The sequence below is a fragment of the Lissotriton vulgaris genome, chromosome 2_1 (assembly GCF_964263255.1).
Source record: "Lissotriton vulgaris chromosome 2_1, aLisVul1.2, whole genome shotgun sequence".
NCBI lineage: Eukaryota > Metazoa > Chordata > Amphibia > Caudata > Salamandridae > Lissotriton > Lissotriton vulgaris.
In genome coordinates this window covers 528,422,607-528,436,157 of record NC_141687.1, presented here as the reverse complement: position 1 = coordinate 528,436,157, position 13,551 = coordinate 528,422,607, and the positions used below count along the sequence as shown (strand labels likewise).

At 43.0% G+C, this 13,551-nt stretch overlaps 2 protein-coding genes across 2 annotated transcripts in view; one reads left to right on the top strand and one right to left on the bottom strand.

The window, feature by feature from the left end:
* The window catches only part of TYW5 (tRNA-yW synthesizing protein 5), a 167,406-nt gene extending 158,112 nt beyond the window's left edge, over positions 1–9,294 (bottom strand). Inside the window, exon 1 of the mRNA XM_086955469.1 lies at positions 9,148–9,294. Coding sequence (XP_086811595.1) covers positions 9,148–9,231 — 84 coding nt within the window. The 5' untranslated portion in view covers positions 9,232–9,294. The remainder of the gene's footprint in view (positions 1–9,147) is intronic.
* A 438-nt stretch (positions 9,295–9,732) lies between these two features.
* MAIP1 (matrix AAA peptidase interacting protein 1) overlaps positions 9,733–13,551 on the top strand; it is a 61,843-nt gene continuing 58,024 nt past the window's right edge. Inside the window, exons 1-2 of the mRNA XM_086955468.1 lie at positions 9,733–10,080; positions 12,171–12,242. Of these exons, the coding sequence (XP_086811594.1) occupies positions 9,766–10,080; positions 12,171–12,242 (387 nt within the window). The 5' untranslated portion in view covers positions 9,733–9,765. The remainder of the gene's footprint in view (positions 10,081–12,170; positions 12,243–13,551) is intronic.

Below are 13,551 nucleotides of genomic sequence, written 5' to 3'. Positions count from 1 at the left end.
CCCCGGGGAGCTGTGGACAGAGGCACCGGTCGTCGGCCTCCAAAAACTGGCCTACAGTGACCCAGACTCCACCCCACTCACACCCCACCAGCCGGGAAAGGCCTGCTGATATAAATGGCCAATCCATCCTCTGCGAGTGTGTCTTGTAAGGGCACCCAGATTTTTCGGCTGGAACTCGGCTCGGCCCACAATGTGAAAAGTGTTTTGGCCGCAGACAATGACGTTTACTTAGGTTGTTTCAGTAGCAATCGCTAGTGATGCAGCTGTGGGGAAAGTGGCACGTTATGATCTATAAAATAAAAAGCTGAGCTTGCAAAAGAGGTTTGCAGTACAGGCACGGGTGCACAGGCCATGGTTTGGGGGCAGGAGAGGTGGCGGGAAGAAGAAAATAGGGTGGACGTTCAATCTAATCAGTTATTTTTCATTAATTTGCTTTGAATTTTGCAATTTGATATATTGACCACCTTTCTATATTGCACATTTAACACTATTGACTCTTCAATCTACCACTCTTTACTTTTCAATGGTTGGAACATTTCAAGCAGCATCTTTGCGGCATGCGATTAGCGCATCAGCAGAAGCTCCCCGTGGGGTCCCAGTCACAGAGAGGAGCTGGCGCAACAGCCAAGGGCCAGGAAAGTGAGGCTCATGGAATAGAATGCGAGTGCTGCACCAACGAGACGAGAGCAGTGTGCGTGCCTGTGAGTGCTGAAGAACACAGTAGAGCATGCCGCCGAGCTAAATGGTTTTCAGACAGTGACCGTCACGGCACTGAGGCAGGAAAGCTAAGTAATTATGTATCAGAGCAGGAGACGGAGTGAATTAGCCTTAAGGAAGAGAGAGCAGAGGACCCTTGTAACACTCTAACGTGACAGCAAAGAGAGGTGCCTGCTGCGTGTAACTGTGAAGGGGGCACCTCCAGAGCAGGCTTAAGCTACGTACACTAGGTATGGGCAAAGGAAGTAGGGAAGCTGCAGCATCTCAAAAAAAAGGTTTGGGGTTCAGAAAATGCTGGAACGATAACAAGCATTTGAAATGCAATTGGTCTCTCATTTACGTGACTTTAAGCTATTGACATTGTAAATAACAATACCTTTTATTTACGTTTTGGATTTTAAAACACAAATAAAAGGCATTGTCATTTACGTTTTGGATTTTAAAACACAAATAAAAGGCATTGTCATTTACAACGCCAATAGCTCAAACTCTCACAAGGGCGAGACCTATTGCATTGCAAATGCTTGTTATACCTTTCTAACTAACTAATCTCAACAAAAAGTATAAAATTTTCAGTTCTTCTGAGTTATGATTGGCTGACAGCCGTCAGACCACATGAAGTCATCTCCTAAGCAATCCAAAATTGTGTCTCTCATAAATGTCTTTTGTCCTTTGTCTACAAGCGACATTAGCTTCCGAGGAATTCGCAACATGGTATTAAATAACAGTTTGTTGCTTCCTTAGCTTGGCTGATCTGCCGCTTCCTGTCCTTGAGGTTTAAACAACGCTGAGCACATCACGCACAGTTCCATTTATTTAATATTTATCTGCAAAACAACCTTGTGGCAAAGTTTTCCACATGTTAGCTGTGCTCGGCTCATCACGACAGGATTTCAAACACCACATTTAATGCTAGGCCTCAGGCCTTTTCTTGATGGCTAATATTCAAAGAAACACAAAACAATAATTAATTTGAGTAATGATAATCATTCTGTTACCCACCCACTTTTACTAATGTTAACCCATTAGTTTAGGTTACCTAGCATAAAGCACACTAAAGCAGCCAATTATCTACCATTCTTCTTTTAGACCAGCAGGATTCTCCACGGGCCTTTGCCACACAAAAAGACACGACATAAACAAAAGCACATATAAATAAGCACATGCCATTAGTTAAACAGCCGCATTTAATATTGACAAAAAACATTAGACAAGGTTAGTAAATTATTTTTAAACGTACTTGCAGATGCAACATAGAGCAGATAATATTAGTCCCTCGTGTCACGTTTTGCTTTTTATTCTAGATTGGTTAATATAAATCATGCACAAACACATTAATTCAATTAATGATTATGGAAGTTTAACTTCACGAGTCAGTATGAAAATAATTTCTGAAACTCGCTCCTTCAGTGCCCACATACTTTGAAACGTCTTTAACGAATCTATCTCCAAAGACTTCCGCACGTGGACCAGGTTTGGCCGAGGCCAACTCCGTCAGATCTGACTCCATCCGCATCAACAGAGATTTGCATCTCTCTGTAGAGATGGCGCAATTTGCGTTTCCTAAAAGGCATATCACCCTCTGTGTCCAGCCCATTAAGACGTCTGGATCCACTGGCGTGGCTGATTCTTTTGCCACAAGGGCAATCTCCAGTATTTTGACCAAGGGGCCTGTCACATCTTAGAGTTTGTCCTGGCAGCCCCGCCAGGCACGATCGATCCCTTTCTTGTGTAGCAGGGTTTCCGTTCTCCCACAGAACTGTGCACAGAGATTTAGAACCTGGGTGAGTTAGGGTGACCCAAAACTCACCTTAGTTTCAGAAATCCCCTTACCAAGCTAGCTACAGTGTCTCATCGGTAGTAATAACTTCCCAATGACTTAGACAATCCAGAACATGAACTTAGAGTACCTCAGGTATCGTGGAACACATGAACACTCTTTCGTTATATAATCATTACAAACCGAAACTGGGAGGCAAAGAACACACGTGCAAGTTTGAAATGTTTATTTTTCAATGCAAAGTTCTCAAACGCAGTATCTCTTATAATATCAACATACATATTATAAAAATCAGAGTTAGCAGCATAGTCACTAATCCATAGTAAGCAAAAGGTGATAACATGTTATGATGCAAAAATCTATAGAATTCTGTATCACCTATATTTCGCGCACCCTATTTAGCATATTATATTATATCTAAGAAGGTCTCATTTGGGTTCTAGCAGGGCGGGCCCATACCTCTAAATCTCAGTAGGAGCAGATCACATCAACAGCTACCAGCTCTCTGCATGCGAAGCATCAAGTGTGTTGATTCATTCCCTGTAACTCTATCTTAAACCCGAGTAGAGCCCAATGTTGGCAGTAACATTATTTGTGTTATGTCTAATGTGGTGCGAGGATCAGGCCTTCAGCAACCTTGTGTTAGGTTATTCTTAGAGGGTGCAGTTCTCAGTGTGCAGACATTTGTACCAAGTGTACCAAGCACGACTGATATCAGAGCAATAATATATTATTCTCAAATAAATCACATCTTTCGTCTAGGTTGAAAGCTACAATAACAATTAGGTGTCGTGCACAAACTGAAGCCGAAGGAAAATATGGTGTTTAAACATTTAATAAACTCATGCTAACTTAACACAATATATAGAAACGCAGTAACCATATGACACTTGGATTTCTTAGTGAATTTTTTAAGGATCGTAAGGAGACTGGCATCGATATCAGGTGTTTCTGCCACCCTGTCTGGGATATCAGGTCGAGGATACTCAGTGCACAACCTGTTGCACACTTCCTTATCGAATCCCTTTCTAAGATTATCATGCAGATAGTCTGCCACCACCAGAGCTGTAGCCCAATCTGACGATCGGGGATAGATGATATCCGACGGATTGAATATGAAAGGTGTATTTGAATTTTGCGGGGTGTGATATCGGGCACCAAATTTCCTGCCTTTCTAGAGCTCTTCTTAGGAGAAGTCTCCTCATCAGTCGTATCCATACCAGTAGTGTTGGTATCTGTTTATACTCTTTATTTGCATTTTGCTATCCCACCTTCGGGAGTAGAGGGTGCGGGATAACCATGATCAAGAGCATTCACCTGTGGCAGGTTCACTAAAAGCATCTGCATGGGGCCATGGCCCTGACTTTGGCTTGTTAGTCGGATTGTCGGGTTGAAGATCAACTGGGGCTTGAAACCCATGACGCTTTGCAAAGCTTACTAGCTGCTTAGTAATAGGTTTTAAGCCAAGGCTTGCTGCGCAGTATTAGGAACTGTATTTTCAATTGCCCTGTTGACCGAGGCATCCAAAGCGTCAACAATATTGTCCTATAGGACAGATACCTTTTGTCCATCCTGGTAGGATTCAACCTCCTCTTCATATCTAACCCACTCTTCCATTGCAAACAATTTACTCTTGACAAATATATAATAATGTTGAATAAGGCAAGGTAAGTGTTGGAGGTGTCAGGGGGAGCCAACCCACATGCACACAAGCAAAGAACCGAGTACCTAGCTCCTCAGCAGCAGCTGTAGTCAAAATTATTCCTGCCCTATTTAGGGCGTAAGAGCAAACAGTTGTTCAGGGAGCGTGTGCTCACTCCAAGGGCTGACTCCTGTTACAGTGGTCAGGCGTTACGAAGAGAACTCTGCTCGTTGAACTTTCCAGGCTTTCTGAGCCTTGGAACAAGCAGGGGGAGCGTGCGATGTGCTTAGCCCCCAAAAAAAAACGCCCAAATGTAGCCCAATTGGGCTACACACGTCAAACAGAAAAAGGCTCTGCTCCGTACTCGGGACGATGAGGGAAGGCCTGGATGGCGATGCGGTACTCACGCTCCCAGTGGGAGCCTCATTATTCCCTGCCCGAACGGGCCAATATTTCACACTAGTAAGCGCGGCTGTCTCACGCACACAACGCGGCTCAAAGATAACAATTACAAATAATCACGAGCGCAATCAAGCATATAGAATCAATAACCCTCAAGAAGCGCGCGCTTGTGGGACCAACAATCATATATCACAATGGAATGCAAATATATAAAATAACATGCACTTATATCTGCAGTGAGCAGCCAAGAAAGAGGGTCATGGGAAGGAGATGGTGACTCTTATAGGGTTTGGCAAGATAAGATGGTTTGTAAGAGCCTCATGGGAAATGTAGTTTATTTTTTGTATACGTTTTCATTGGCTACTGGGATTTAAACAGTAAAGAAAGTGACGCTATAATCCGAAGCCTCCGATCCTGTAATAGAAACAATATGATACCCACGTGCGTAGGCATTTTAGAAAAGAGAGAACTGTTTGAGGATATTCCTAAACTACGTAATTGCAAAATCTGGGATACTTTCTGAAACGTATCTAACTGCATGCACTCGAGTGCCCTGTTCTAATTATGATAAGACTCTAAAAATGTCAAGCTTAAGGCATTGAAATGTCACACATAATCACCCTGAAAACATGCAAATGTCACACATGAGCAAACTTCAAACTTGGCAGCTGTGAACCAAATACAAAAGCTGGGACGTAATGTCTCATTGTAATCCCTTTTTAGGTCTTGCCTCTCAATGGACATGCGCATTGAGCAGAGCGAGACTAAAGCGACTTAAACAGACTTTACCCAACTAGTATCCCAACTGGCGATTTGGTGCTGTGCCCGTGCGCTTTTAGGTCAATGCGCAAGCGCATTGACCTAAAATGCGCGTGCACATCATCAAATCGCCATCTGTTCCCCAGCAGCACTCCTCCCACACCTTTGAAGTGAAGCTTAGCTTCACTTCAAAGGCGCCTGCTGCTTAACACCCTCATTGCCGCTCTCCCCGCTCGGCCCCCTCCCCTGCCCGCCATGTCGCATTTCTCCTCCCCCCTCCCCTTCTCTGCCTTCCCTCATCGTGATAAGGTCGCTCTCCCCGCTCGGCCCCCTCCCCTGCCCGCCGTGTCGCATTTCTCCTCCCCTTCCCCTTCTCTGCCTTCCCTCATCGTGATAAAGTTTCTAGTCTTTGTGTAACGCAGGAACATTTATTATTTCTACCCAACACAATTATTAATGCAAGTTGGTAGATTTATGTAATGTTACCTAGGTTTGTCAAGTGTTGTCCATCTGACTGAACAATAAATTATTCAGGTGATAGTACTTTGCTAAATCACAGACTCCAGTCTGCATTATGCGTGTTACTCAAACAACACTTACTTCCGCCATAATGTATCCAAAGAGTGCACCCTAATGTGGCAGGAATGAATTTGTCGACAATCCCTGTGAAAGCATGGCCCACGCATGTATAGCATTTACTGGATCAAGATTACATCCAGCTAGCAGGAATGGAGGCAATTTCTGAAATATAAATCACCTATGTTCAAACACTGATTATTTCATGCATTTGACTTGCCTCCATTGTGCCGTTTAAAACACAATATTTTTTCAAATCAAGGCTCGGCCCCCTCGCCTGCCCGCCGTGTCGCATTTCTCCTCCCCCCTCCCCTTCTCTGCCTTCCCTCATCGTGATAAGGTCGCTCTCCCCGCTCGGCCCCCTCCCCTGCCCGCCGTGTCGCATTTCTCCTCCCCCTCCCCTTCTCTGCCTTCCCTCATCGTGATAAGGTTTCTAGTCTTTGTGTAACGCAGGAACATTTATTATTTCTATCCAACACAATTATTAATGCAAGTTGGTAGATTGATGTAATCGATAATACCTGAATGTAAGAGGTTTATACTGTAGCATGGCCAGCGCATGTGAACGCTAAGCCTTTACTGTTATACTTAATAAGGCTCGCTATCACTATTCTATTCTGTAGTTACTTAATACCAGCAATTAATGTTACCCAGGTTTGTCAAGTGTTGTCCATCTGACTGAACAATAAATTATTCAGGTGATAGTACTTTGCTAAATCACAGACTCCAGTCTGCATTATGCGTGTTACTCAAACAACACTTACTTCCGCCATAATGTATCCAAAGAGTGCACCCCAATGTGGCAGGAATGAATTTGTCGACAATCCCTGTGAAAGCATGGCCCACGCATATATAGCATTTACTGGATCAAGATTACATCCAGCTAGCAGGAATGGAGGCAATTTCTGAAATATAAATCACCTATGTTCAAACACTGATTATTTCATGCATTTGACTAGCCTCCATTGTGCCGTTTAAAACACAATATTTTTTCAAATCAAGGAATGATTTGGTTAGCTTCCTAGCATTAGGGAGACAACAAAGCTCAGAGAAAACGTTTAAAAAACGAAGGCAAACATGAGCTAGTGGAGGACCCAAAGACCACTCGAAGTATATTTTATTACAGAGATAGTCCGACAAAAGAAAGCGAGTGCTGCCTTTTCAGTGAAACCTAAAAATTATGCTAAGGACCACAATCCAGAAGAATTCCCAAGTGTAGTAGAAATGTTGGGTCAATCCATTTCAAACCTCAATATTATATAATCTTGTCTATTTAGCTGCCTGTGACCTAGCATGGAAGGATGTCACCTTCATAGGTAGATGCTTTCAAACATTGACGTTCTTAGTGAAGCCGACGTGCATCTGTCATTATTTAATGGCCCATGGACATATGCTCCATGGTGAATGGAGATTATGCAGTACTTTGTGGGTTTCATGATGCATTTAAGGTTACAGATGTTTCTAAGGAGCGTACCAAGGAACAGATAGTTTTACTGTAGCAGCCCTTAGTTCGATGGAGCATGTCTATCCAAGTTGGTTCCATGTGTGCAGTTGACAGAATACTGACGGCTGTCTGGGTTAGAGGACTGAGGGAATGCGTGTGCCAAGATGGTGAGAGCTCAGACAACAAATCCTAGTGGTCACGGTTTGCGCACTCTGTCAATTTTTTACAAAAAATTTTTTATATTCTCCCACTGGGCAAAGTAACATTTGCTGTGGGCTTATAAATATCAGCATTCGTTAATCACTCGTGCATGGCTTACTTATTTTTGTATCACTTGTTCTCTCTCTCTCTCTCTCCCTCCCTCACTCCCATAACTCTCTCTCTCTCTCTTTCTCTTTCTCCCTCTCTCTCTCCCTCCCATAACTCTCTCTCTCTCTCTCGCTTCCCTTCATTTACTCTTACTCTATCTCCCCTTATTCTCTCTCTCTCTCTCTTTGACTCCCCTTCATTCACTCTCTCTCACCTTTATTCTTTTTCCTCTTGCTCTCTTTTCTCTCACTCATTCCCACACTTGACAGGACCAACAGTGGGCGCTTCTTACATACAGGTACAACAGAGGGCGCATCTCACACAGACAGGAACAGGGGCCACATCTCACACAGACAGGAACAGAGGATGCTTCTCACACAGACAGGAGCAACAGAGGGAGCATCTCACAGACAGGAGCAACAGAGGGAGCATCTCACAGACAGGAACAACAGGGGGCGCATCTCACATAGACAGGAACAGGGGGCGCATCTCACACAGGCAGGAACAGGGGGCACAACTCACACACACAGGACCAACAGGGGGCGCATCTCACAGACAGGAACAACAGACATCTATCTATCACCCTCACTATATCGCCATCACTCTATCTATGTATCCATCGCCCTCACTCTATCTGTCTATCTATCTATCGTCCTCACTCTATCTATCTATCTATCGCCCTCACTCTATCTATCTATCGCCCTCACTCTGTCTATCTATCTATCTTTCTATTGCCCTCACTCTATCTATCTATCTATCGCCCTCACTCTATCTATCTATCAGACTCTATCGGACTCTATCTATCCATCGCCCTCACTATATCTATCTATCTATCGCCACTCACCCTATCTATCTATCTATCGCCACTCACTCAATCTATCTATCTATCGCCTATCTATCTATCTATCACCCTCACAGCATCACTCTGTGCAACCATTCAACAACAACTGGTTCAAATATGTTCTCTCAATGTTTCAAGCTTTATTACAATTGTCACAAAAATATGTTAATATTTCACCTCTGTTCTTGGATTTTCGTCACAATAAAATACACTGAACATATTCTTCACAAAAGTTATTTACAATACTTTAAGCTATTGCTATTATACATTACAAGAAATTTTATTTAAGTATTAATTCTTTAAAAAAAATTAAAAGCCATTTGTATTTGTAATATGAATACATCTAAGTCACGTACATACAAAACATGTTGCATTACAAATGCTATAGGTGTCACATTTACAAAAGTTAAAAGTATTGGCATTGTAAATGACAAAGCTATTACTTTTGCTATTTTCAAGACCAACACATAAAAAAAAGTGTCATTTACAAAACCAATAGATCCAACTTTTCTAATGCGAGACCTATTGCATTTCCAATGCTTGTTTTAAATGTTAATGACCCTCGTCACAGCCTCGAAAAGTTAGTATCAATGCACCTGATATTTCTATTACACAAACTAGGTTTCGTTTTGAAGCAGAATTCTGGAAGTCGTGAGAGGAGGATAAGCCTACCTTACCAGGGGATAGATGTCTTGTAAGAAGGTGGTTCTATCTATCCCAAAAAGCTGGGGCAAGAAGACTTTCTGAACATCTTCAGCCATGATGAGAGACCGGACAAGGAAACCTACTCCAAAACAGAATCGCAGGATTCACGACAGAACTGCAACGACAGACTCATTCCCAGGGACTTTTACACTGAAAAACGTGTATATTCGCGGCCATATTGAAACATCTTGTATTAACGCAGACTTACGGTAATAATTAAGAAAAAGGGTCTAAAGCGTTAATTTTGTTGACGAAACAAAACATTCTCATTGCAAATCAAATATATCGATATATTTTATAATTATGAAATGCGTATATCTATTAAATATTTCAAAAGAAAATATGTGCAGTCTTCTTTCAAAACGCACCTTTTTTATAAAAAAAAAATCAAATAAAGTTCCTTATTTAATTTAAAGGGGTTTATTAGCAGATGTGTTCCATTTGTGTTTTTCATACTAGGGAAACATCATGTATTCTGTTTAGCCGTCCTTTACTCACAAGCATGGCTCACAGAAATAGCGTGTGAATATTCCTTCTAAAGCAGCCTGCTTCCCGAGACCAAGCAGGTTCAGAGGTGAAAGTTCGCCAACATGGCGCTGTCCATGGGCTGGTCCCGGGTGGGTCGCTCGGTACAGCGGCAGCTGTTGCCCCGGCTGCAGGCGCCTTTCTGCGTCTTGCCTCCGGTGACCTGCCGATCCCAATTGTTCCCGCCTACTCCCACTGTTCTACCCTTAGCCGGGCTGCGACATTACAGCTCGGGGGCTGGAGGACAAAGAAAGCAGCTGGTGGTTCTGGGGATTCCCAACCCGTTGCTTTGGATCCGAAGCCGTGTCTACTATTTTCTGATTCGGTCTTACTTCGACCGCGACTTCAGCATCCAGGAGTTTAGTCAGGGAGCCCGGCAGGCAAGTGTCAGGGGAAGGGAACAATGTGACACACCTGCAACTAGGAAAGTCACATTTTGAGAATTCTGGGACTTGTAGTCTTATTAAACCAAGAATAAAACTAGAGCTACACGTCTTAAAATTGTAATGCAAAATACAAGACTGGTCTGTAACTGGGCACGCACCCATCCTGAGCTGTGTGTGATGTCGTTGGAAAAGCGAATGCTATGTTGTGCAGATTGTGGAGGGGCACTTAAAATTAGACTTTACGGGCAATTTGACGTGAGACGAGTTATTGGCTGCCATAATTAAGATGTGACAACATGAGGCACCGAGGAACAAACATTTTATGCTTGATGGTGATATGTAACACATTAGACTCTCCTATGCATGCCATTTTGAGCTGTACTTTGCACTACACAGGGTAATAAACCGTCGAATCGATCTGTATTAATATAATTCAGATTAATTTCAAATTAGCGAACGTGTACCAAAATTTCTCTTTCGGTATACACGTCCTGTTTGAAATTGTCATCACACCTTTACAGGAACATAATTGGGCCCCTTCTGTAGAATAGTCCGGTGTACACAAAACAACGCCCACCATTAAACAAGTTAACTAGCCACATATTTCCTTTATTTATACATTCCAAAATAATACAAAATTGTGTAGTTTTTTTTGGCCCTATAATGAAATCTTCCATACCCACAACTGGTAGGCACGACTCTGCGTTTCTGTGCTGTTATTCTTGTGCGCTTGAACTCTCATTCTATTTTACCTTTTGAGCCAAAAAGTAGAATTTATAAAATTGCGTGTTTAATTTGCTTCGCAAATAGAGTACGTGCATCGTATTTTCCCTGAAATAAAGTTTTTACGTTGACATAGCAAGGCCTTAAATCAAGTCGCATAAGGTATACTGAGCACATTTTAGGTGTACCTTCTAGTTCCTGTCTGTGTAGCTCATGTTAAAAAATATCTTTAATTGTTTTGTAAAATCACTCATAATGTATGGTCTTGTGTAGTGGTAATATTCATTTTGGCTGCAACAATTTACGCGCTTCTGCCCGCTGCCGGAGGAGCATACATACGATGTTTAAATGTACAAGGTTGATTGATGTCTTTGCTAAGAGAACTGTTGTTTATCCATATTTTCAAACAGCTATGGTTTATTAATGCAGTGTTATTTTCCATTGGTATGAAGTCTGAAAGTCCCACTTGGCTATTAATTTTGGGAGTGTTTCTAGAGTAAACTTGATTACGTAATGTAACTTCTAAGTGATGATTGACATGTATTGTTGCAATTTTAGGTGTACAACCCATTGTGCCACTTCACATGATTTGTTAGGTTTGAATATCTGCTGTTAAAATATTATGAGGACTTGTGTGCCGCTGCTTTTTCCTTTACCCTTAGAGACAGACTACACGTCAGACTGTTTTTCGACTTTGAACTGTGCTGTTCCTATGATTATTTGCTCTTGATTTATTATTTGCCCTGCGCCAAACCATATTTGGTTTTGGATACTAACTAGAATAATGTTCTGCTTCAATTGCCTATGCGGATACACATTAATATGCATTCTGAATATTTTGAAATCAATTAACTAATCAATGTGCTTCCCGTTCTGTTATGATTTCTAAATTTTAAATGACTCTTCATGGCTTGTACTTGAACTCTGTCCTGGTTGGATTTTCGATTGTAGAATCCCTGTGTGAATTGTCCTATGTGGGCTCTCTGGGTTTTCTTGTGATTTGTGCAGAAGGCTTACGTCCTTTGAGACTTACACACAGCCCTGGTTCATCTTAATAGCTCTTTTAATGGTAAAACGTGCAGACATCATTTAGTTACTTCAGTTTTCTTTCAGTACGCACAGGTCTTATTTTAATTCGATGGCCAATAAGAAGGGAACGTTGTTCTATATTATTATTCAAGCCCTGACTACCAGTCTTCCCTTATGTTTCTTCCTCTGCTTGCCTTTTCTTGATTTCCATTTCTACCCTTCCATGCTCATGCTTTTCTGCATAATATTGATGCTACCATCACAAAGTACCAAAATCAATAATACTAAATACTTGTGTCCAAGTGAGTAATATATATTGTTTCTTTTTTTAGGCTTTCAGCATTGTGTCTAAGCTGCTGTCTCAGTGTAACTTTGATGCACTAAAAGAACTTGTAATCGATGAGGTGAATATATTTCTGTAAACGTATATTGCAGTTATTTTACCACCATGGGTGAAACATAAATAAACCTCACTGTTTGTGGAGGGGAAGTACTGTGTTTATTAGGGACTGGAGTTAGACTGCATATCATTAGGTCTCGCCTGTCGATGCGCATGCGCATCGAGCAAGCGAGACTATGGGGGCTTATCCACTCTTTATCCACACTGCAAGGAATCATGGCGATTCCTTGCAGTGCCCGTGACTTTTAAGCTCAATGCGCATGCGCATTGAGCTTAAAAGCGCGTGCACGTCCGTCTTGTTTTACCCGCTCCGCCCCCTCCCCTTCCCGCCGTGTCGCATTTCTCCTCCCCCCTCCCCTCTCTTCCCTCCGTCTTGTATGTTTATTTTACCCGCTCCGCCCCCTCCCCTGCCCGCCGTGTCGCATTTTTTTTTAAATCCCCACTTCCCCCCTACCCCCATCAATGCCAACACTGACGCCGTGCTCTGCTGCTTGTTATGTTTAGCTTCCCCTTATCTTTGCTCCCTGTCTGATTCCCTCTGTCTTTCTCCTTCTCACTCTCTGGGGTTTTCGTGGCCGTTCACTTTCCATTCTATCCTCCTGTTTTCGATCTCACTGCATATCTCCGCCTCTCCCTACCCGTCTCTCATCCCCGTTTCCTTTGTTTCCACTCTCGGTACAACTCTACCCCTTTCTGTTTTACTTCCCAGTGCTCGCTCCCTTTCTTCACTTCTCTACACCTTCTGGTCAGGTTTTGTGTAAATTCCCTTTCCCCGATCTCTAAATTTCTCTGCTGGCTCCACTGGCAGCGCCTCTCTGGCCCCTTTCCCTTTCCTCCTCTCAGCTGCTCCCTACTCCACCCCCCCATTCCTGCTCTTACCGCTGCTCTCTCTGCCCACACCCTTCCGTCTCTCCATCTTCCCACTCCCTCTGCTCCCGCTTCTGACACATGTACATTATATTCTCACAAGAAATAACGCCCCGACACGTTCCCGCAGCGCAGCATATGCCAAAAACAACACCGCCGCTGCTGCCGTGAGCAATTCACGTATTTCCGGCTATTTGCGCGTCCACAACACTGTACGCAGAACAAGAACATCTGGGGGCGCCGCCATGCTTTCAATAATCTCCAAATTCTCCACGGACCACCCTCCGGCGTTTTTCACAAAGCTGCTCCTATTTCACACTCCCCAGTCTCACGTGGTACACCCCTCCTACCAGCCTTAGTGGTACTCAACCCATACCAACCCCAGAGATCTTCTTGCCATTCCAGCTTCGCGCGGGTTCTCTGTCCTGCCACTGTCCCAGTGCGTT